This window comes from Protopterus annectens, chromosome 2.part1 (assembly GCF_019279795.1).
Source record: "Protopterus annectens isolate FY-2018-M chromosome 2.part1, PAN1.0, whole genome shotgun sequence".
Taxonomy (NCBI): Eukaryota; Metazoa; Chordata; order Ceratodontiformes; family Protopteridae; genus Protopterus; species Protopterus annectens.
The window spans coordinates 942179689-942202171 of NC_056729.1; the positions used below are offsets into that span (position 1 = coordinate 942179689).

Genomic DNA, 22483 nt, shown 5'->3' on the forward strand with positions numbered 1-22483 from the left:
CAGTTCCTTTTGTTTTTATAACTTTGCATCCATTGACATGTTATAGAGTGCTTGTCTCTTTTGTTTTCAAAGCATTCAGTTTTTGTTGGTTCTTGCTGTGTAAGCAGTTGTTGGACATCTTTTCTTAAGGCAGAATCAACAATTTCATGGTTAACTACAGGAATGTTGCTTCTTTTAAATTGTTTTTCTTCACTAAAACACTGTTTAAATCAAGATATAATATTTATTAGTTCATAGACTTATTTAGTTTACTTTTATGTGGTTTTACGTACATTTTCTTGTAGAGTCTCTTCAAAGTGCTGCTACGTCATAACCATCTTGGTCCCATTGTGTTATTTCTGATGGATCTGGTTATTACTCTTTGGGAGGTTGCCTGAGGTAGATGACCACGTTACTGTAGGGGAACGGATGAAACAGTGACCCAGACAATCTATCATATTCCCCTGCTGTGCTGAATTTGTAAGATGTAGACCTTTAAATATTTAAAACAAAGTCCCATAGTATTAAAGGTCCATTTTAGCTGCAAAAGGTAGGACAACGAGAAGGCATATTTTAAAATGGCGACTTGGGATTGAGAAAAAGAAGCTGTTTTCCTTTGAATGGTGGTGTAAGCTACATGGAGTGACATTTGTTAAGTTAATAAACAAATTTAAAAGGGATGATGCTCAACACTAAGAGAATAAAAGGGGTGCAGGAAAAAGCTCTTTCACACTTTAGGGAGTCCACTTAAAACACTGAAATGTAATTTGTTGTAGACTTGCTATAATTGATGTTTTTATTAGTGTTAAATGCCTTTTTTTAATCTCTTGATATTTAATTGTGTGCATGATAACATTCACAGAGCCTATAGTCTTCTATTTGTGCAGTGTAGCTTAAGACAGACAGGAACAGCTTTAAATAAATGTAAAATACATATATTTAATCCACAGAATGTAAACAGAAGATTACCAGCATTGGCCTCATAAAGGTGAAATCCCGCTTGGTGGAACGGTATGCAGGAGATGTTTTGAAAGATCTTCCAGTATTAAGCAGGTGTGTAATAATGCCTCAAAATGTTGGGACTTTTCCAGCTTTTGCAATGTTGAAACTAGCCAAAAGAGTTTTCCTTTTATGAAGCTGAACTGTCAATGGCCTATCAGTGTGTATTATAAAATGAGAGATTACCATTTTCATGTTCATCTTTTTCCTTGAAAAACAAGTATGCAGCAGTACTGACAGTTCATGCTCTTAAAATTATGTGCCTGCATTCTTATTTTAATAAGAGTATGAAGTCATCTGCAGTGATCTAAATTTTGTTAAATAGTATTTATTGGTTTTCAACAGCTTTGAGATAAACAGATGTGTGATATTTCATGAAATTATTATGTATTTGTGATGACCTTGTAGGTGCCTACAGTTTATTTATTTATTTATTTTACATTTGTTTACTGGGAAAGTGCAACTGGGCAAGGTTACCCATTTTCAGCGAGGGCCTCGGGAAGCTCCTTAAATTATGTTAAGCCAACAGTGTACACAATTTTAGAAAAGAAAAGAAATATACAGTATTTTAGAAAATAAATATACAAAAGTTGTTAGACAACCTCACATGAGAATAAGTAGTACAGGAAGAAGCATAAATAAACAAGACATAGCTGTGTATGACACATTCATCAGAAGAGTAACTTAAAACATAATACCAACAATTGTCAGAAGAGTAACTTAATATTTGTACTGCATGGGGTTATATATGTTTAAAACTATGACAAGCTGTAGTGTGATTCTAGATAGAGGCAGGTTTTTGGCGGTAGAGAGAGGGAATGAAGGAGTTATCTCAGGTCAGAGCATGTACATATCCAAGACTTGATGAGGTAGGATTTTAGTTGATTTTTAAAACAAATTTTGCTTTACTAAATCCTAATTTCAAGTGGGAGAGAGTTCCACATTGTTGTAATAGTACAGGTGTAAAGAGTGCCTCCTGAGATGTATCTGCTTTTGGAAACTTCAACCAGCCCTTTGTTGGTAGACCTTAGCAGACAGCTATTGGAGTAATGGTTAATTAAGCCATGTAAGTTTGGGGATTTGTTGGGATGCTAGAGAATTTGGTGAGCTAGAGTGAGTTGGTCTAGAGTCAGTAAGTTTGGTAATTCAAGCCAGGGCAGTTTTTGAAGGGCTAAGCAATGGTGAGATCTGTAGGAGGAATCAGTAACAAATTTAGATATATTGTTGTGGATAGTTTGGTTAAATCGCCTTTAGTTAGGTTAACTAGAACAGGGGATGCATATAGTAATGTACAGAGTAGGTGGGTTCTTGCTATGATGGATTTACAATTGGGGGTCAGATCATTTTTACATCTATAGAGTGTACCTAGTTTCTTATACACTTTTATTTTGGTTTGAGCTATGTGCTTGTCAAATTTCATGTTTTGATTGATGATGACACCTAGTAGTTTGGCATGTGCAACCAGTGTGATGTGGGTGTTGTCAGAGGCGATAATTGTAAAAGGGGGAATGTGAACTAGAGGGGTAAAAGAGCATGAGCTGTGTTTTTTTGGGGTTGAGTATTAATTGAGAGAGAGAGCAACCACAAGACCACAGTCCTGTAGGCAAGATGTCATTCGTGTTTCACTGTTGCAGTCATCATACTTGGGTTATCTGCCTGCAGGTAGCCCTCAGTCGGCCCGAATACCAGAGACTTAGTATTTCTGCATCAGTTGCTATCTCTCCAGGACTGACGTCAGGTTGTCAGGGGTATAAAAGCAGGCGACCAATGCCATTACACCAGTCTTTCTTGCTGAGAAGCCCATAACAGAAGCAGTTCGCATCAGTGCTGGTCGGCCGCTACCTGAGTTTTTTGTTTATGAATTGAATCATCCTGAAGTCTTCTAAAGCTAAGTACCCCATTGGGGATCCTTTATTTGCTCTCAACGATGTCAGAAAAAGTTAACAATTGTCTTGCCTGTGGAAAGCAAATACCACAGCAAGATTTTCATTCTTACTGCATCACCTGTTTAGGCCCAGACCATGACGTACTTTGCTGTCGTTTTTGTGCCTTGTTCAATGCCCGAACCATTCATCGTTGGGTCCTGTTTGTCGCTAAATGCTTTAGTTCTCGATTTCTGTGTTCTGAAATGGCTTTGGTAAGCCATCCAACTACTGATATTCTGAAAAAAATGTAAGGATAAAGACAGAGACAGAACGCACCAGTCCAAAGCTGCCACCGCTGCTTCCAATAAGCTAGTCGCCAGTCCACCGGTACTCAGTGAGGTGCTTTTGCAGGCCCTGATGCCCACTTCAGTGGATTTGCAGGCCTCTACTGAGACCCGTTTGGAGTCCGATATGCCACGAGACTCTTCTTCAGCCATGGAACCTGCGGATGTCTCTACCTTGGATGGGTCCAGAGCCGCTGAGCTGGCACCGGCTTCTGAGGAAGTAGTTCGCACTACTGAGGTTCGACACAAACCGACAACTTCTTTTCCGTCTTCAGTTCATCTAAACTACCAGGTTTCTAAGGCCAAGAGTACACACTATGCCTAGAAAACCGAAGACCCAAGTGTATGCACCTGCTCCCTTGCCACAACATCAAATGCTTAAAATGGCAGAAGACTTTATTATGCTGATCAGGGGAAGCCAGCCTTCCCTTCCTAAGAGAAAAAGAGACCAGTCCTCAGCAGCCTCAAATGACCAAGAGTCCAACAACTCAGAGGTGCCTGATTATGAAGATATGCCCTTATCTGCTTATGAGGATTCAGCTGCAAAGGAATCCATTCCCTCTGCCTCTCCTCCAGAGGACGTTTCTTTTGGTGAAACCCTACATACTTTAAGAGAGCATTTCCATAGGGAATGCCAAGACTATCCTCAATCCAAAAAGAGATTCAGAGAATTTCTAGATTTGCCACAACATAGGCCTTTAGCAAAGCCCTGAGTCCTGGATGTTGTGAATGATGTCTTTATGGAATCCAGTTTAACTCCTGATACTTTACCCCCAGCCGCTAAGAAACCAGACAGGTACTACAGAGTACCTGACTCTCACACATTCCTTTTCAAAAATCCTACCTGCTGACCCAGAGGTCATCTCCCATGGGCCTAAAGGTATCAAAGCAACTACAGCTAAAAATCCTACCTCTTTGGACAGGGATTCCAGAGCTTTGGACAGATGGGGTAAGAAATTATATACCTCTGCAACTTTCGCCTTCAGGGCTTTGCATTGTCAGTTTCACATGCTGAAGTACCAGCAACATATTATGGAACTTATTAAGCCAAAAATAGTTACCTTTACAGACTGTGCAGAAAATAAAGAATTGCAAGAACTTATGCATTCTGCAAGCCAAGTCAGCAAGGATACATTGCAGTGTGGCTTTGACATCCTAGAAGCATCTTGCAGGGTAGCAGTCACTGGTTCTGTACTGAGAAGGCATGCTTGTCTTAAGGAGCAGACCTTGCCAGACCATGTCAAATCAAAGTTACTAGATGCTCTTTTGAACAAAGACAATCTGTTTGGCACCAAAGCAGAAGTTCTTAAAAAGATGGAAGAAAAAGCTAAATCTATGCAGACAGTCAAAGAATTTTTGCAAGTACAGCCTCCTAGATTAAGTAGGCATTGCCCCTCGAAACATTGGTCCTTTCCAGCCCTCTCAAGGCCATCTCAAACTAGACCCATGGGAAACAGACCCCCCCCCCCAGACTACAGTCTCAGGGTATGCAGAGATCAAAGCAATGGAGTGCCTCTAGCTCTAAAGCAGGGAGTGCTAAGCCACCCCCCTTACGGAAAGAATTCCCAATTACTTCTCTACTCCACTCCCCACCTCTGCCCAGCTGCTTGTGCCCCTAGGAGAAAAACTTGCCCTTCATGCAAAAAACTGGATTTCCATCACCAAAGACCGATGGATCCTCAACATTGTATCCCAGGGATACAAATTCTGCTGACATTCACTGCAAACCCCAAAAGGGTTCCCAGACATCCCTCCAAACCAGTGGGCAGAGGAACAAAACCAAGTTCTGTCCCTGTTATCTATAAGGGTAATTCAACCTGTTCCTGTGGAACAGATACGTCAAGGATTCTATTCCAGACTTTTCCTGGTACCCAGAAAGGAGGGCACTTGGCACCCAATCCTAGATCTTTTAATTCAACACCTTCTTGGTGGTACCAAAATTCAAAATGCTCACCCTGCAGCAGCTTCTACCTATGCTAACCAAAAATGCCTGGTTAACCACCCTAGGCTTAAAAGAATCCTATCTGCACATCCCTATAAGTGAGTCATGCAGGAAATTCCTACACTTCAGGGCAGGATCTATGCATTATCAGTACTCTGCATTTCCTTTTGGCTTATGCTCTGCTCCCAGAGTGTTCACAAAATGCCTGCCCCAGCCATGCTTACTGCAGACAGAGAAATATTCAAATTTATCCCTACTTGGTCGACTGCCTGATTCAGGCAGACAGGAATTGCTGCAGCACCTGTCATTTGTAGAAAAAACATTCTAATCTCCCTGGGGTACACCATCAACAAAAAGAAATCAAAACTAGTCCCCAGTCAAAAGATTGTATTCCTGGGAGCAAGCTTGGGCACAGCATCCCAGCTGGCATTCCTCACTCCAGAAAAACAAGCCTATCTGACAGACTGTTCTACTCAAATGGCCATCAGAACCCAGCTATCTGCAAGGAAAATCCTGCAGGCCCTAGGGTTCATGGCCTCATGCATCCTACTAATTCCATATGCCAAAATGCATATGAGGAAACTTCAGTGGTACTTAAAAAGTCTTTGGTGCCAACATTTTCAGGACCTGGAAACCGTCATGCCTATCATACCCTGTCTAAGGACAGAGTTTCTTTCGTGGGCAGCAGCATGCAACCACAACAAGGGACTACCCTTTACTCATCCCCACGTCACCTGGACCCTAATCACAGATGCATCAGACTATGCTTGGGGGGCACACATGGACGGCAATTGCATTCAGGGCCACTGGAGCCCAATTCAAATGTATCTGCACATCAACCAAAAAGCGATGCTAGCTGTGCAGCATGCTCTGACAGCTTTCAGATCCCTACTCTCACCAGGACACCTGCTAATAAAAACAGACAACACCACAGTTATGTGGTACATCAACAAACAGGAGGGAACCCAATCTTACTCAGTCTGCAGGCTAGCCATGGCCCTGTGGAACATGATCTTAGACATGCAGGTCGATCTTCAAGCTCAATTCTTGCCAGGCAAACAAAACTCTCTGGCAGATGACTTAAGCAGAAATCTCCTAGACCCACATGAGTGGCAGTTAGAGTCCAGCACCTTCAGCCTTATGATTCAGAAATGGGGGGCCCCAGAAGTGGATCTCTTTGCCTCCCCCTGCAATCACCAGCTCAGCAAATTCTGCACCAGGACACCTCACAACAGGGACTGGAAAGTGGATGCCCTATCCTTCCAATGGGTAAACCTCTCAATCTGTGCCTTCCCCCTCTGCCCCTTCTCCCAAGAGTATTGCTCAAGATAAGACGAGACAGACAAAGGACAATTCCAATTGCCCTGGACTGGCCATGCCACCACTGTACTCACTCCTGTGCAGCCTGTCACCGGTGCCACCCTGGCACCTGCACCAGAACCCAACCCTGCTCTCTCAGCAGGGGGGACAGATCTTGCTTCCACAACTTCAAACCCTAAATCTTGCTACCTGGCTTATTCCTTGAAATCTCCCCCAGTAACCAGCCTAAGCAAGCAATCAGGTGCTGGGCGTCATTCTTGAGGCCATAAGACCCAGTATAAGGAAATCCTATGCTGATAAGTGGAAAAGGTACTGCTCCTGGATTCAATCTAAAGGAAAGGACACAATTCTGCCCTCCCTGCCTCTAATACTGGATTACTTAACAGACCTACTCCACAGAGGCCTGTCATTTTCCTCCATTAAGTTCCATACCACTGCCATTTTGGCTCATTGCAACACTGAGCCACCTCTCTTCTCTCACCCTGTTATCAAACAGTTCCTGAGAGGGGCAAACAACTTAAGGCCACCAAGGAGAGCACCCACCCTGCTTGGGACCTTAACTTTGTACTGGAAAAGCTCATGCTACCCCCCTTTGAGCCTGCAGTGTCAGCAGAGTTAAAATTCCTCTCTTGGAAAACAGCCTTCCTTCTGGACATCACATCAGCTAGAAGAGTGTCTGAGCTACAAGCACTTATGGCTGTGGAACCTTTCATTATTTTCCATGCGGACAGGGTTTCCTTCAGGAATAACCCTTCCTTTATGCCTAAAGTGTCCATGTGGCTCTCAACCAATCTATCCGTTTGCTAACCTTCTTCCCTAATCCTCAAAATAAAGGGGAAAGGATCCTGCACTCCTTGGACATGCACAGACAGCTCAGATTCTACCTGAATAGGACTAAGCCCTTCAGGAAATCTAACCAGTTACTAGTCAGCTTTGCACCAGGGGCAGAGGGTAAGGCCATTTCATAGCAAACAATTTCTAAATGGATAGCATGCTGCATCCATTTCTGCTACAAGCATCATGGGAAACCAATATTCCACTAGGGCAACTTCTACCTCTACAGCATTCCCCAGGGGAGTCCCTACCTGGGACATCCTGGAAGCTGCTACCTGGAGTTCCGTACTTATCTTCAACAAGCATTACCACCTGCCTATCTTTTCCAAATCCAGGGTTTTGCAACAGCAGTCCTGCAAGGCATACTAGCCAGCCCCAACTCTTCTTGACTGCCTCCACCCTTCTTCAGCTCTGGGAATCTATCCAAGTGTGATGACTGCAGCAGTGAAACACGAAGAACATAGTACAGTTGTGTACACTTACCATAAATGTAGATGTATTCGAAGAGGAATAGGGACTCATATACCTCAGGGGAGGAATCATCGACCAACACTGAGCTGGATGATGGGCACACAGAAACGTCACCTGATCCCAAACATAATCATTTATCACACCCCATAGGGTCAGGGTCAGGAGAGGGGGGAGGAAGCATAAGTGCAACAAATGACTTGGAGGGATTATTGAAAATGATGACAACAAGACAGATACTTGTATGAATGTACACAATATTTCTTCTACCAATATTTCTGATACCGAAATATGTGTTCTGAATAAGGGTTTGAGTTTTGTACCAAGTTTTTTTGTTGCTGAGCAGTCTTTTGCTCAGGATGTGATTGATTTCTGCTGTATACTTAATTTACGGTTGTTTTTTGATTAATCAGGAGAGAACACACAGAGAGGTTTCAGGTTCCGTGGATCTATGTTTATGCCTTCTATGTCACCCACTGTCTCTATGTTTCAGGGTAATGTCCTTAAGGATCTTCATTTCAATTCTGGTGAACTGTCTAGAAATAATATCACCAAAATGGAAAGACATTACATCAGTAATTTAAGATCCAATAGGGACATTGTTATTTTACCAGCAGACAAGGGAGGGGCTGTTGTCATACAGGATTGGGCAGTATACAGTGGGGAAGTGTATAAACAGTTGGCAGATGGCAAGTATTAGATGTCCATGCCTCTGGACCCCACCGGTAGATTCAAGGTTAAGATTAACCAATTTTTGGGTAAAGCTGAGGATCAAGGTATTATTACCAAGGGTGATAAATTTCACCTGAAAGTGGTTGATCCTAAACAACAATATTTGTACCTTCTCCCCAAAATCCACAAGGACACTAGAAACCCACCAGGCAGACCTATAATATCAGGCAGAGGGTCATTAAATGAACCCCTTTCAGAATATTTAACATTACATGTGAAGCCACTGTTATCTTGTGTATGGGCCCAAATTCTGGATACCACTCAATTCTTGGGCATCATATCTGGCATGCAATTGGAAGCAGATTGGATGTTATGTACCCTGGATGTCACCTCCTTGTACCCCAATATCCCACATTGGGTGGTGTTGGTTGCCCTCTGATATTGGTTGGAAAGATCCCAACTATATGAACCAGGCTTTAACAAGTTTCGTGCTTGCCTAGCTGAACACATTTAACTACAACGTGTTCTATTTTCAAGAGCAATGTGTCTGGCACGTTCAAGGTACAGCTATGGGGGCCTCTTTTGCCCCCATATATGCTGATCTGTTTATGGCTTATTTGGAGGAGGAATTGATCTATGATGCCTCTCATAATTTGTACATTAACGAGATTGACATACGGAGACGGCATCTTGATGATTGTTGGTTGGTGTGGAGGCCGGATTAGATCTTTTTGTAGGAGTTTGTTGACTATTTAAATGAGAACAAATGGGGTACTGAGTTTAAGGCTAACTTTAGTAAGAATGAGATCACTTTTCTGGATGTACTAGTTAGTCGGCATTCGGATAACACTCTGGATACTCAAATATATAGGAAATTCCCCCAGTACAACTCTCTCCTGCATGCAACTAGCTTCCACCCACAACATATCATCAGGAACATCCCCAAATCTCAATTTTTGAAGAAAAAGATAATTTGTTCCAATTCCTCCTCATTTAACTATTACAAGCAGGATTTAATCTACAGATTCAAGGATAGGGGTACAGGGTAGGTGACATCAGTAGGGCTAGCCGATTTGCTTCCAATCAGGACAGATCTGGGCTATTGAAATATAATAAGCGGTCATCAGACACTGATACTAAACTCAGACTGGTTACCGCGTATGGCAGGAACACTAAATCCTTCATGAATATTATTCATAAACATTGGAATATTTTGTTGGCTGATAACAAATTATCTCATCATGTGGGTGAGACATCTGCTTTTTCCTTCCGTAGGGGCCGGACTTTGGGTCACTGTTTAGCCAGTATAAAAAAATGGATTACAGGGAGAATACTCTACTCTAAAGAACATTGACAGGAGATATATTAAAAGGATGTGCCCCTTGCAGTCACTGTTCGTATTGTCATCGGGTTAACAAGACAAAAGAATTTACAAGTAAGAACACGTCCGTAGTATTCAATATTTCTTTTCTGGCCAACTGTAATACAAGTTGGGTGATATATTTGGTGACCTGCACATGCTCAGCGTTCTATGTGGGGCAAACATCTAGACCTTTGAAATTAAGGATAGGGAACATATGAGTGACATTAGACTTAAACAGTCTATGAATGCCCTATATAAACACACTTGTAAACATAGTACTTCTATATTTAGATTTACCATTATTGATCACATTATAGGGAAATGTAGGGACAAAGCTAGTTGGCATAATATTTTGAATATTACAGAGAAATAAATGAATCATTAAACTAGGGGGGCTTTTCCCTCCCGGTTTGAATGAGCCCTTATGAGTTAGCCAATGGGATGATTTGTTGGACTCTGTTTGTTGCTATATAAGAAGAACCTTTTTATTTCTGTGTTTTTCATGTATTTCTGTCTTCCACTGAAGAAGGCTGTTTAGCCGAAACCGGTTTGGTACGGGAGTTGGGGGTTATGTCCCTTCTCTCAGTGTCATGTATTTTTACACATTAAACTGTATTTAGTTTATATCACACATTTGGTGCTGGCTCAGTTTTGTTTTTTTGGATCTACTATCATGTTCTGAGCTGTTGCATTTGCCATACGTGCGGGTTGGGAGGTTAAGAGTTTACCTTTTTCATCTTAACCAGAGATGACCTACCAGTTCCTCAGTTCTTCCTTCTTCCAGCTATGAAAAGAGGATAATCATCTAACAGCCTTTGCCACCACAGCAGGCTTCTAAAATGCTTCAACAATAGGTGGTTGCCTAATGTGCCAAAGCTGGTTCCTCAGATCATTCATCTTTACCCATGGCACTTGCTGGTGTAGTCCCAGCAGCATCATGGACTGATGGTTATACACATCCTCTGTGGCTGTTGACATTCCCTTGGAAGGCACGGAAGGGTCATTGTTGTTGGTCCTGGGAGAAGGGCAGAGAATACCAATGTTCTTCGTGTTTCACTGTTGCAGTCATTACATTTGGGTAATCTGCTTACAGGTTGCCCTCAGTCGGCCTGATTAACAAAGTCTTGGGTCCTGCGTCAGTTGCTGTCCCTTCTTACATGACGTCATGTTGTCAGGGGTATAAAACATGCAGCCGATGCCATTACATGAGTCTTTCTTGCCGTGCGGTGCCTGAAGCAGAAGCAGTTCGCAAGTACCGGTCGGCCAACTCCTGAAATTTTCATTTTCGAGTTTCAGAAGTGAAGTCTTCAACTAAAAGCTAAGTACCCTGTTGGGGAAACTTTTTCTTGCTCCTTTCCGATGTCAGTAAAAGTTAATAATTGCATTATTTGTGGAAAGCAAATACCTCATAAAGATTTTCATTCGTACTGTATTCCTTGCCTTGGCCCTGACCACGACGTACCTTGTTGTCAGTTTTGTGCTTTATTTAATTAGCGCACTAGCCATCATCTGTATATTTTTGCCTCTAAATATTTTGGTTCTCGATTTAATTATCCAGAAATGTCGTCGGTTAGCCATCCGACTACCGGGATTCCGAAAAAATGGAAAGACAGGGCACAGAGGTCCAAAACTGCCGGTGATGCTTCTCCTAAGCCAGTCGACAGTTCGCCAGTACTCAGTGAAGTGCTTTTGCAGCCCCTGATACCCGCTACTTCTGATTCGCAGGCCTCTAGTGAGACCCTTTCAGAGTCCGGTATGCCGAGATACTTCATCTATGGAACCCGCGGATGTCTCTACCTTGGATGAGACTGAAGCCGTTCTGAGGGTGTATTCAGGCCTATGGACTTGCATATTAAATCGGCGCCTCCTTCATTACTAAGGCCTAAATCTTGATCCATGTCTATGTCTAAAAAAAATGATGCCCAGGCCACATGCTCAGACCTCTATGCCTAAAAAACAAATGATAAAAATGGCTGAAGATTTAATAACTCTAATCAGGAGTAGCCAAACCCCCCCCCTCCCCCAAGAGGCCTAGGGCTGAGCTTGATTATGAATCTTCTGATCAGGATTCTGTTTTTTCTGGCTCTTCTGATTACCTGGATTTGTCCTTTCCTACTTATGAGGATTCTGATTCCCTCTGCTACCACTCCTGAGGATTACATACTCTAAGGGAGCATTTTCACTGGGAAAGCCAGGAATTTTCTGAGTCAAAAAAGAGGCTTAGGGATTTCCTTCTCCTACTTCTGCATAGGCCTTTTGCTATTCCTCCTGTACTAATCATTGTTGATGATGCTTTCTCAGAATCCAGTTTGGCCCCTGATTCCCTGCCTCCTGCTCCCAGTAAACCGGACAGATACTACAGGGTCCCAGAGTCCGACAAGTTCCTTTTCAAAAATCCTATTGCAGATCCAGAGACTATTTCACAGGGGCCCAAGGGCATTAAGGCTTCTACTGCTAAAAATCCTACCCCTTCTGCTAGAGACTCCAGGGCACTGGATAGATGGGGAAAAAGGTTTATACTTCAGCAGCTTTGGCAATTAGAGCTTTAAACCGCCAATTTCATGTTAAAATGTCAGCAACATGTTATTGGACTGCTTAAAAAGAAAATGATGTTGATTCCTGACTGTGTGGAAAATAAAGACTTACAGGATTTAATGCATTCTGCTGAACAAGTTGGAAAACACACTTTGCAATGTGGTTTTGATTCTTTAGAGGCCTCTTGCAGGACTGCTGTTACAGGGTCTGTGCTTAGAAGGCATACTTCGCTTAAGGAGCAATTTTTGCCTGATCATGTTAAAGCTAAATTGTTGGATGCTCCTTTAAATCAGGACTGCCTGTTTGGCAACAAGGCTGAAGAAGTTCTTAAAAAGATGGAAGATAAAGCTAAATCTATGAAAACTGTTAAAGATTTTTTACAAGTTCAGCCTCCTAGATTTAGTAGGCACTAGCCTTCTAAGAATTGGTCCTTTCCAGCTCCTTCCAGGTCTTCTCAAGCCAAACCCAGACACAACAAAAACCCCAGGTTTCAGTCCCAGGGGACTCACAGAACTAAGCAGTGGGGGCCTCCACTTTCAAGTCTGGGAATAACAAGACACCCTTCTATGGCAAGCTGTCTCAATGACATCCTTTTAAAATTTCCAAGCACTTATCTTCTGACTGCCCCTTTGGGGGGAAAGATTGCTCTTCATGAAAAGAACTGGGAACTCATTACCCAAGACAAATGGGTTTTAAATATAGTGTCCCAGGGATACAGATTTCACTTCCACACATTGCCAACACCAAGTGGATGGCCGGACCTACCCCCAAATCATTGGACAGAGGCTCAAAAACAAGCACTTTCTCTCTTAAGCATGGAGGCTATTCACCTGGTACCAGAAGAGGAAAAGGGACAAGGTTTCTACTCCATACTTTTCCTGGTACCCAGAAAAGACAAATCATGGCATCCAATCCTAGACCTGTCTACTCTAAACACCTTTCTGGAGATTCCAAAATTCAAGATGCTCACTCTTCACCAATTACTTCCTATGCTAGGCAAAGATGCCTGGTTAGCAACACTAGATTTAAAAGAAGCATACCTGCACATACCAATCTGGGAATCTTGCAGAAGATACCTATGCTTCAAAGCAGGCTACACACACTATCAGATGTTCATCGTGCATACAGCTGCAGTCATTACAGATGGGTTCTCCTGCCGTCAGGCGGGTCCTCGGTCGGCTGAATTCCAAAGTCTAGGTCCGGCGTCGGTTGTTGTCGCTTTCTTTCCTGACGTCAGTGCGACAGGGGTATATAAGACACAGCCGACGCCATTTTCTTCAGTCTTTTTTGCCGCGCGGTGCCCGAAGCAGAAGCAGTTCGCAAGTGCCGGTCGGCCAGCTCCTGAAATTACGAAAATTTGAAAGCCGAAGTCTTCTTTAAAGCTAAGTATCCCGTTGGGGAAACTTTTCTTGCCTCAGACCGATGTCAGACAAAGTTAACAATTGTATTTCTTGTGGGAAGCAAATACCGCATAAGGATTTCCATTCCCTCTGTATACCTTGCTTAGGCCCAAACCACGACGTCTCGGGCTGCCGCTTTTGTGCTACTTTCAATAAACACACTATTAAGCATCGGGCGGAGTTCGCCCAGCACTTTTTTGGTAAAGCTTTTAATTATAAAATGTCGTCGGAGACTCCGACTACTGTTTTGTCCAAATAACGCAAGGAGAAAGACCGACACGCGAGGTCTGCGGTCTCCACCGACACCACACCAAAACCGGCTTCACATGGTCCGGTTCTCAGCGAGGCACCTACGCAGCCCCTGACTACCGACGACACTTCTCTGGCGGTGTCATCTGTAACCGAGACCGCAGGTTCCTCGGCCCATACCCTGACTACAGCTACCGAAGCCACTGTGAGTGTTGAGCCTGTTAATGTGGACAGGTCCACTTCCACCCATGGTGTCTTCAGACCTACTTCTTCCTTTCCCATAAAGGCCTTTACCAAGTCTAAATCAGCCATGCATTCCAAGAGGCCTATTGCACAGGGCCCATCTCCAGGCCCCATGCCAAAAAAGCAGATGCTCAAAATGGCTGAGGATTTAATTACTCTTATCAGGGGTTCCCAACCCCCTCCGGACAAGAGACCCAGAGTGGAGGAAGATTCTCCCTCTTCTGACCAGGGCTCCATTATTTCAGAACATTCTGATGAAGAGGAACATTCGTACTCCCCTTTTGAAGATTCTGATGCAGAGCAGTCCATTCCTTCTGTATCCCCCCCAGAGGATTTTTCATTCGGGGAAACCTTGCATACCTTGAGGGAACACTTCCATTGGGAAGGCCAAGATTTTTCAGATTCCAAGAAAAGGCTTAGGGAATTTCTTTTGCTACCTCAGCACAGACCTCTGGCGATACTTCCTGTCTTGGACATACTTGATGATGTTTACTCGGAGGCTTGCCTTAATCTGGATTCCCTGCCTCCTGCCCCAGTCAAGCCTGATAGGTACTACAGAGTACCTAACTCACACCAATTTCTTTACAAAAGCCATAATGCTGACCCTGAAACCATTTCTCAAGGCCCCAAGGGAATGAAGACCTCTACTGCTAAGAATCCATTACCTTCCGAGAGAGAGTCTAGATCCTTAGAAAGGTGGGGAAAAAAGGTATATACCTCGGCCACCCTAGCCATGAGGGCCTTAAATTGTCAGTTCCATATGCTTAAATATCAGCAGTTTCTGTTATCACAATTAAAGAATAAAATGACACAACCTGAACAACCAGATTTGAAGGAGTTGCAGGATGTGATGCATAGTGCAGAACAAGTGGGTAAACACACCTTACAATGTGGCTATGATGCTCTAGAGGCCTCAAGTAGAGCTGCTGTTACAGGATCAGTCATTCGTAGACATGCCTGGCTTAGGGAACAAACCTTGCCTGATCATGTTAAAGCTAAACTACTAGATGCTCCTTTACAAAAGGGTATATTATTTGGTACTAATGCTGAGGAGATACTATGGAAAATGGAAGAAAAAGCTAAATCTATGCAAACTGTCAAAGCTTTTCTACAGGTACAACCTCCACGTTTTAGCAGAAATTGGCCTTCAAAAAACTGGTCCTTTCCAGCCACGGACAAGCCCCAAAGAGGTAGATACAGGTGCACAAGGGGCAGAGGACAATCTCAAGGATCATATAGAGGCAGACAATGGCAATCTCCAGCACCAAGAGGTGGTGAAGACAGTGCACAATGATACAGGAAACAAACCCAATGACTTTCCCCTTTGCATGCCAAGCAAGGCTCAGGTGGCAGCACCCTTGGGAGGAAGGCTGGCATTATTTTCAAAAAATTGGCATATTGTCACAAAAGACAAATAGATCCTGGACATTATAAACAGAGGCTACAGATTTAATTTTCACACTCTTCCAAAAATGAGAGGCATGCCGAACCTGCCACACAATCAAAGGGCAGAGGCTCAAATACAAATTTCAAAGCTCATGGACATGAAAGCTATTCAAGAGGTACCTACTCACGAACAAGGTCAAGGTTTTTATTCCAGACTATTCCTGGTACCAAGGAAGGGAACCGATTGGAGACCCATTTTGGACTTTTGGACTTATCCATCCTAAACACATTTCTACTCGTACAAAAATTCAAGATGCTCACCCTACAGCAGCTTCTTCCCATGCTGGGCAAGGAGTCTTGGCTGGTAACATTGGACCTCAAGGAGGCATACCTGCATGTCCCAATCAGACAAAGCTGCAGAAGATACCTCAGATTTCTTGCAGGTTCAATCCACTATCAATTCTCTGCATTGCCCTTTGGCTTATCTACTGCGCCCAGAGTATTCACAAAATGCCTGGCATCAGTAATTGCCTACTGCAGACTTCAAGGGATACAAATTTACCCTTATTTGGACGATTGCGTGATCCAAGCGGACAGCAAACACATACTTCTGGAACATGTGGCTTATGTAACACGGTTATTGAATTCGCTGGGATACACAGTCAACAAAGAGAAATCCAGGCTAACACCATCTCAGAAAATAATTTTCCTGGGTGCCAACTTGGACACAAACACCCAGATGGCCTATCTTACGCCAGAAAAACAGGGGCAACTAACTCAGTACTTCAAGATGCTAGCAAATTGTACCAGGCTAACTGCAAGGAAAATCCTGCAGGCTCTGGGATTCATGACATCTTGCATTCTTCTAATCCCATGTGCAAAGTTGCATATGAGAAAACTTCAATGGTACCTAAAAAACCTATGGTCTCAACACAGCCACAGTTTGGAAACAATAATACTACTAATCCCATGTTTGCAAAAGGAATTTCTATGGTGGGCCCAAGCATGGCAGACAAACTCAGGTCTTCCATTCTGCAAGCCTCAAGCAAATCAAGTCATCACAACAGACGCCTCAGACTACGCCTGGGGGGCACACATGACAGACAGGTGCATTCAGGGCAAATGGTCCCAAAAGGAAAAGCACCTTCACATCAATCAAAAGGAAATGCTAGCAGTGATAAATGCAATTACAGCTTTCAAGGATCTCCTGCATCCAGGCCAATTATTGATAAGAACAGACAACACCACAGTAATGTGGTACATAAACAAACAAGGAGGAACACATTCATACCCCCTGTGCAGGCTGGCCATGTCACTTTGGAACATGGCTCTGGAATGGCAAATCGAGCTTCAAGCACAGTACCTGCCAGGTATGGAAAACACGCTGGCAGACAATCTAAGCAGAAATATGACAGACCCGCACGAATGGAAGTTGCATCCTCAAGTGTTTACAAAGATAATCCAAGCGTGGGGAAGGCCAGACATAGATCTCTTTGCCTCCCACAAGAATCATCAATTGACAAAATTCTGCTCAAGGACATTTCATCCAAAGGCCTGGAGAGTGGACGCCCTTTCTTTCAGTTGGGCAGCTCAGACAGTTTATGCCTTCCCACCTTTGCCTCTACTGCCCAAGGTGCTCTTGAAAGCAAGAGCAGACAGACCAAAGATGATACGCATTGCTCCAGACTTGCCAAGACAACACTGGTACCCACTCCTGAGGAGCCTAACATATTCTCCTCCCTGGACCCTACCTCTAATGCCTCTTCTTCTGACTCAGCACAGCTACAAAACTCTTCACAGTCAGCTGAAAACACTCAATCTGGCTGCATGGAAAATTCCTTAACACCACAACAGACCCTACTCTCCAAGGAGGTGCAGGATGTCATTTTGGAGGCCAGAAGGCCATCTACTAGAAAAGCTTACTCCGCAAAATGGAAACGGTTTTGCGCTTGGAATGAGAAAAAGGGCCAGGATCCTAGAAAACTGAATTTGCCTCAGATATTACAGTATCTAGCTGAGCTGCTGTACAGTGGACTTTCATTTTCCTCCAACAAAATCCATGCCTCAGCCATTTCTGCAGAATACAACACTGATCCACCCTTATTCTCTCACCCACTCTTAAGGCAGTTCCTCAGAGGGGCTAAGAATATAAGACCTCCAAGGAAACAACCAATACCAGCCTGGGATCTTAATTACATTCTAGAAAAATTAACATTGCCTCCCTTTGAACCAGCTGCCTCAACAGATTTGCAATATTTGTCCTGGAAAACAGCTTTCCTTCTGGCTATTACCTCAGCTCGTAGGGTTTCGGAACTACAAGCCCTCATGGCTGTGCAGCCCTTTCTCATCTTCCATCAGGACAGGGTTTCCCTACGAACCAACCCGTCATTTATGCCTAAGGTAGTAGCCAGGGTAGCTTTAAATCTTACCCCAATCCTCAAAACAAAGGGGAAAGGCTGCTACATTCCTTAGACATCCATAGACAGCTGCGTTACTATTTGGACAGAACAAAGCCTTTCAGGAAATCAGAACAACTCTTTGTGTCCTATGCTGTAGGAGCTCAAGGGAAGCCAATTTCCAAACAGACAATTTCAAAATGGATAGGCCACTGCATACGGTTTTGTTACTCCTTTCATGGTAAATCTGTACCTGCAGGCATCAGATCCCACTTCACAAGGGCCACAGCTACCTCTGCAGCTTTCCTCAGAGGAGTCCCTACCAAAGATATTTTGGAGGCAGCCACTTGGAGTTCTGTGCATACCTTCACTAAACACTGCCACCTACCTTTATACTCCAAAACTAGAGCAGGCTTTGCCACTGCTGTGTTGCAGGGCATTCTGGCACCTCCCAGTTCCACCTAGTGCCTACCACCCTGTGCGTAGCTTTGGGATTCTACCCATCTGTAATGACTGCAGCTGTATGCACGATGAATATAGTACAGATGTCCTTCAAGGGTGCATCTGCAGTCATCACGTATGGGTTGTCCTGCCTCAGGCAGCCCTTCGGTCGGCCGGATTCCAAAGTCTGGGTCTGGCCTCGGCTGATGTCGCACTTTCCCCGACGTCAGAGCGTCTGGGGTATAAAAGCATCAGCCGACGCCATTTTACTCAGTCTTTCTTGCCGTGTGGTGCCCGAAGCAGAAGCAGTTTGCAAGTGCCGGTTGGCCAGCTCCTGTGATTCAGCTACCGAAGACTTCGAAAAAGCTAAGCACCCCGTTGGGGACTCTTTCTTGCCTCAGCCGATGTCAGATAAAGTTAATAATTGTTTAACTTGTGGGAAACAAATACCTCATAAGGATTTCCACTCTTACTGCCTCCCCTGCCTAGGCCCAGACCACGACATCTCGGCCTGTTCAGCCTGTGCTTTCTTCAACCGACGAACTCTTAGACGTCGGTCGGAGTTTGCAGAGGAATTCTTTGGGGCTAGGTTTGCTTACAAGATGCCATCGGAGACTCCGACTTCGCATTTAGTTAAGAAACGGAAGGACAAGAACCGACACACGCGGGCCACGGTTTCGGCTGAAACCACGGTCAGGCCTACCGCAAGTGTCTCGGTCTCGGCTGAAACCGAGTCCTTGGTACTTCCGATTACCGAAACCGCGCAACTGACTACCTCGGCCCCGGAGGCCCCGGCCGAGTCGGTTATTGAATTACCTACTGAAACTGGTGTCCAGGAACCTTCCGACACCATTCCTTTAGACAAATCTACTTCTGCACGTGGTGCAGCCAGACCTCCTGCATCCATGTCCATTAAGGCTTTCTCTAGGGCTAAAGCTGCTAAACTTTCTAAAGCTTTGCCTCCCAAGGTTACCTCTCAGAGACCCTCTACTGGCTCACAGATTCTTAGCTTAGCAGAGGATCTTAGCTCCTTAATTAGAGGTTCTCAACCTCATCCAGACAGGGGCCCGCAACCACCTCCAGACAAAAGGCCCAGGGTTGAGCCCTCTGACCCCCACTCCTCAGATGAGTCCTCTGATGGCTCTACTCTGTCAGACCACCAGGAGGAGGCTTACTCGGCCTACAAGGATTCTGATGCAGAAGAATCTATTCCCTCGGCCTCCTCTCCTGAAGAGTTTTCCTTTGGAGAGACATTACACTCTATGAGAGAACATTTTCAATGGCAGGGTCAGGAATTCTCTGATTCTAGAAAGAGATTAAGGACCTTTTTACATTTACCTCAGCATAGGCCTTTAGCTATACCTCCTGTTTTGAATGTCATTGATGATGTGTACTCTGATGCTAGTACAACCCCTGACTCTCTCCCTCTGGCTCCTGCCAAACCTGATAGGTACTACAGGGTCCCGGACTCACATCTTCACCTGTACAAGGCCCACTCTGCTGATCCAGAAACTATTTCCCAGGGCCCAAAAGGGGTTGCAGCTGCCACTGCTAGAAATCCTCTACCCTCTGAAAGGGAGTCCAGAGCTTTAGAGAGATGGGGTAAAAAAGTGTATATTTCTGCAACTCTTTCCATGAGGGCATTAAATTGTCAATTTCATATGATACAGTACCAAGAGTATTTGTTAGATGAATTGCATAAGAAACTGTCTTCATCTGAACCCCTTGATCGCAAATCCCTTCAGGATCTGGTACGTAACTCCCAGCAGGTTAGTAACCATTTCTTGCAGTGTGGTTATGATGCATTGGAAGCTTCATGTAGGTCAGCTATGATTGGTGCAGTCATACGTAGGCATGCCTGGCTGAAGGAACAATCTCTGCCAGACCATGTTAAAGCTAAGCTTTTGGATGCTCCTATGGAAAAGCAAAAATTATTTGGTTCCACGGCTCAAGAGGTCTTAAAGAAATTTGAAGAAAAGGCAAAATCTGTGCAAACAGTCAAAGACTTTCTGCAAGTCCAACCACCGAGATTCAGCAGAAATTGGCCTACTAAGAATTGGTCCTTTCTGGACTCAGACAGATCTCAGAGAGGCAGGAATAGGCAAGCCAGAGGTAGATGGCAAGCTAGAGGCTCCTACAGAGGCCATCAATGGCAGCCTCCCAACCAGAGAGGTAGTGCAGGAACTACAACTGCTACACCAGGACAGACTCAATGACTTTGTTTTGACTCTGCCGACCAGGGCTCAATTAGAAGCACCTTTGGGCGGAAAGCTTTCTTTATTTTCAAAAAATTGGCACAGCATTACAAGGGACACATGGACACTGCAAATAATAGACAAAGGATACAGGTTCCATTTCCACACATTGCCAAAAAGAAAAGGCATACCAGACCTGCCACCAAATCAGAGGGCAAAGGCTTTGAAACAAATTTCTAACTTAATACAAATGAAAGCTATAGAAAAGGTTCCTCTTTCAGAACAAGGCCAAGGATTTTACTCCAGATTATTCCTTGTTCCAAGAAAAGAAAATCAATGGAGGCCTATTCTCGACTTGTCTGCACTGAATACTTACCTCATTGTGCCAAAATTGAATGCTGACTCTACAGCAACTCCTTCCCATGCTGGGCAAGGGGTCTTGGCTGGTGACTCTAGACCTCAAGGAGGCATACCTGCATGTCCCTATCAGACAAGGTTGCAGAAGACACCTCAGATTTCTTTCAGGGTCAGAGCATTATCAATTCTCAGCATTGCCCTTTGGCTTATCTACTGCGCCCAGAGTATTCACGAAATGCCTGGCATCAGTAATTGCACACTGCAGACTTCAGGGGATTCAAATTTACCCATATCTGGACGACTGCCTTATACAAGCGGACAGCAAGCAAACTTTGTTAAAGGACTTGGATTATGCCATCCACCTACTGCAGGCCTTGGGATATACAGTCAACATCCACAAATCAAGACTTGTTCCATCCCAAAGAATAACTTTTCTGGGTGCGGATCTAGACACAACCACCCAAATGGCCTTTCTCACAGAAGAAAAACAAAAACAACTACCGGATTACTTCAAGAATCTGACAAGACAAACTCAGCTGACTGCAAGGAAAATCCTGCAGGCCCTGGGTTACATGGCATCTTGCATTCTTCTGATTCCACAAGCAAGGCTGCATATGAGAAAATTACAGTGGTACCTAAGAAGTTTATGGAATCAGCACAGTCACAGTTTAGAAACTTTGATCCCACTCATTCCATGCCTCCAAAAGGAATTTCTGTGGTGGGCTCAAGCCTGCCAGTCGAACAGTGGGTTGCCCTTCAGCAAGCCAAGAGCCAACCAAACCATCACTACGGACGCTTCAGACCAAGGTTGGGGAGCACACATGGAGGGCAGATGTATCCAAGGGCTATGGTCACAAAGGGAGCTACGCATGCACATAAACCAAAAGGAAATGCTGGCAGTGATACATGCAATCGAGGCCTTCAAACTTTTTCTTCATCAAGGCCACCTACTCATAAGGACAGACAACACCACAGTTACGTGGTACATAAACAAGCAAGGAGGCACCCATTCCTACCCTATTTGCAGACTGGCAATGAATCTATGGGAACTTTCCTTGAAACTCAATATACAGCTGTAGTCCCAGTTCGTGCCAGGGAAAGACAATATACTGGCAGACAGCTTAAGCAGAAATATCATGGATGCACACGAATGGATGCTGCACCCAGACATCTTCTTACTCATAACACAATCATGGGGAATGCCGGAAATAGATCTGTTCGCCTCCCCCCACAATCATCAACTGAAGAAATTCTGCTCAAGGACATACCACCCACAAGCATGGAAAGTGGACGCTCTCTCTTTCAGCTGGAAAGATCTAACAGTGTATGCTTTTCCACCTCTCCCATTAATGACCAAGGTCTTACTGAAGATCAGAACAGAGCAGCCCAGAGTGATTCTGATAGCTCCAAACTGGCCAAGACAGCACTGGTACCCACTGTTAAAGAGCATGTCACATACGAAACCGTGGCCTCTCCCCCTATGGCCACTTCTACT

At 44.2% G+C, this 22483-nt stretch overlaps 1 protein-coding gene across 1 annotated transcript in view; it reads left to right on the plus strand.

Moving 5' to 3' along the window:
* Positions 1 to 22483, plus strand: part of LOC122794922 (probable ATP-dependent RNA helicase DDX60) — a 2165155-nt gene that overhangs the window by 674850 nt on the left and 1467822 nt on the right. The window contains exon 10 of the mRNA XM_044063515.1: positions 930 to 1032. Within this exon, the coding sequence (XP_043919450.1) occupies positions 930 to 1032 (103 nt within the window). The remainder of the gene's footprint in view (positions 1 to 929; positions 1033 to 22483) is intronic.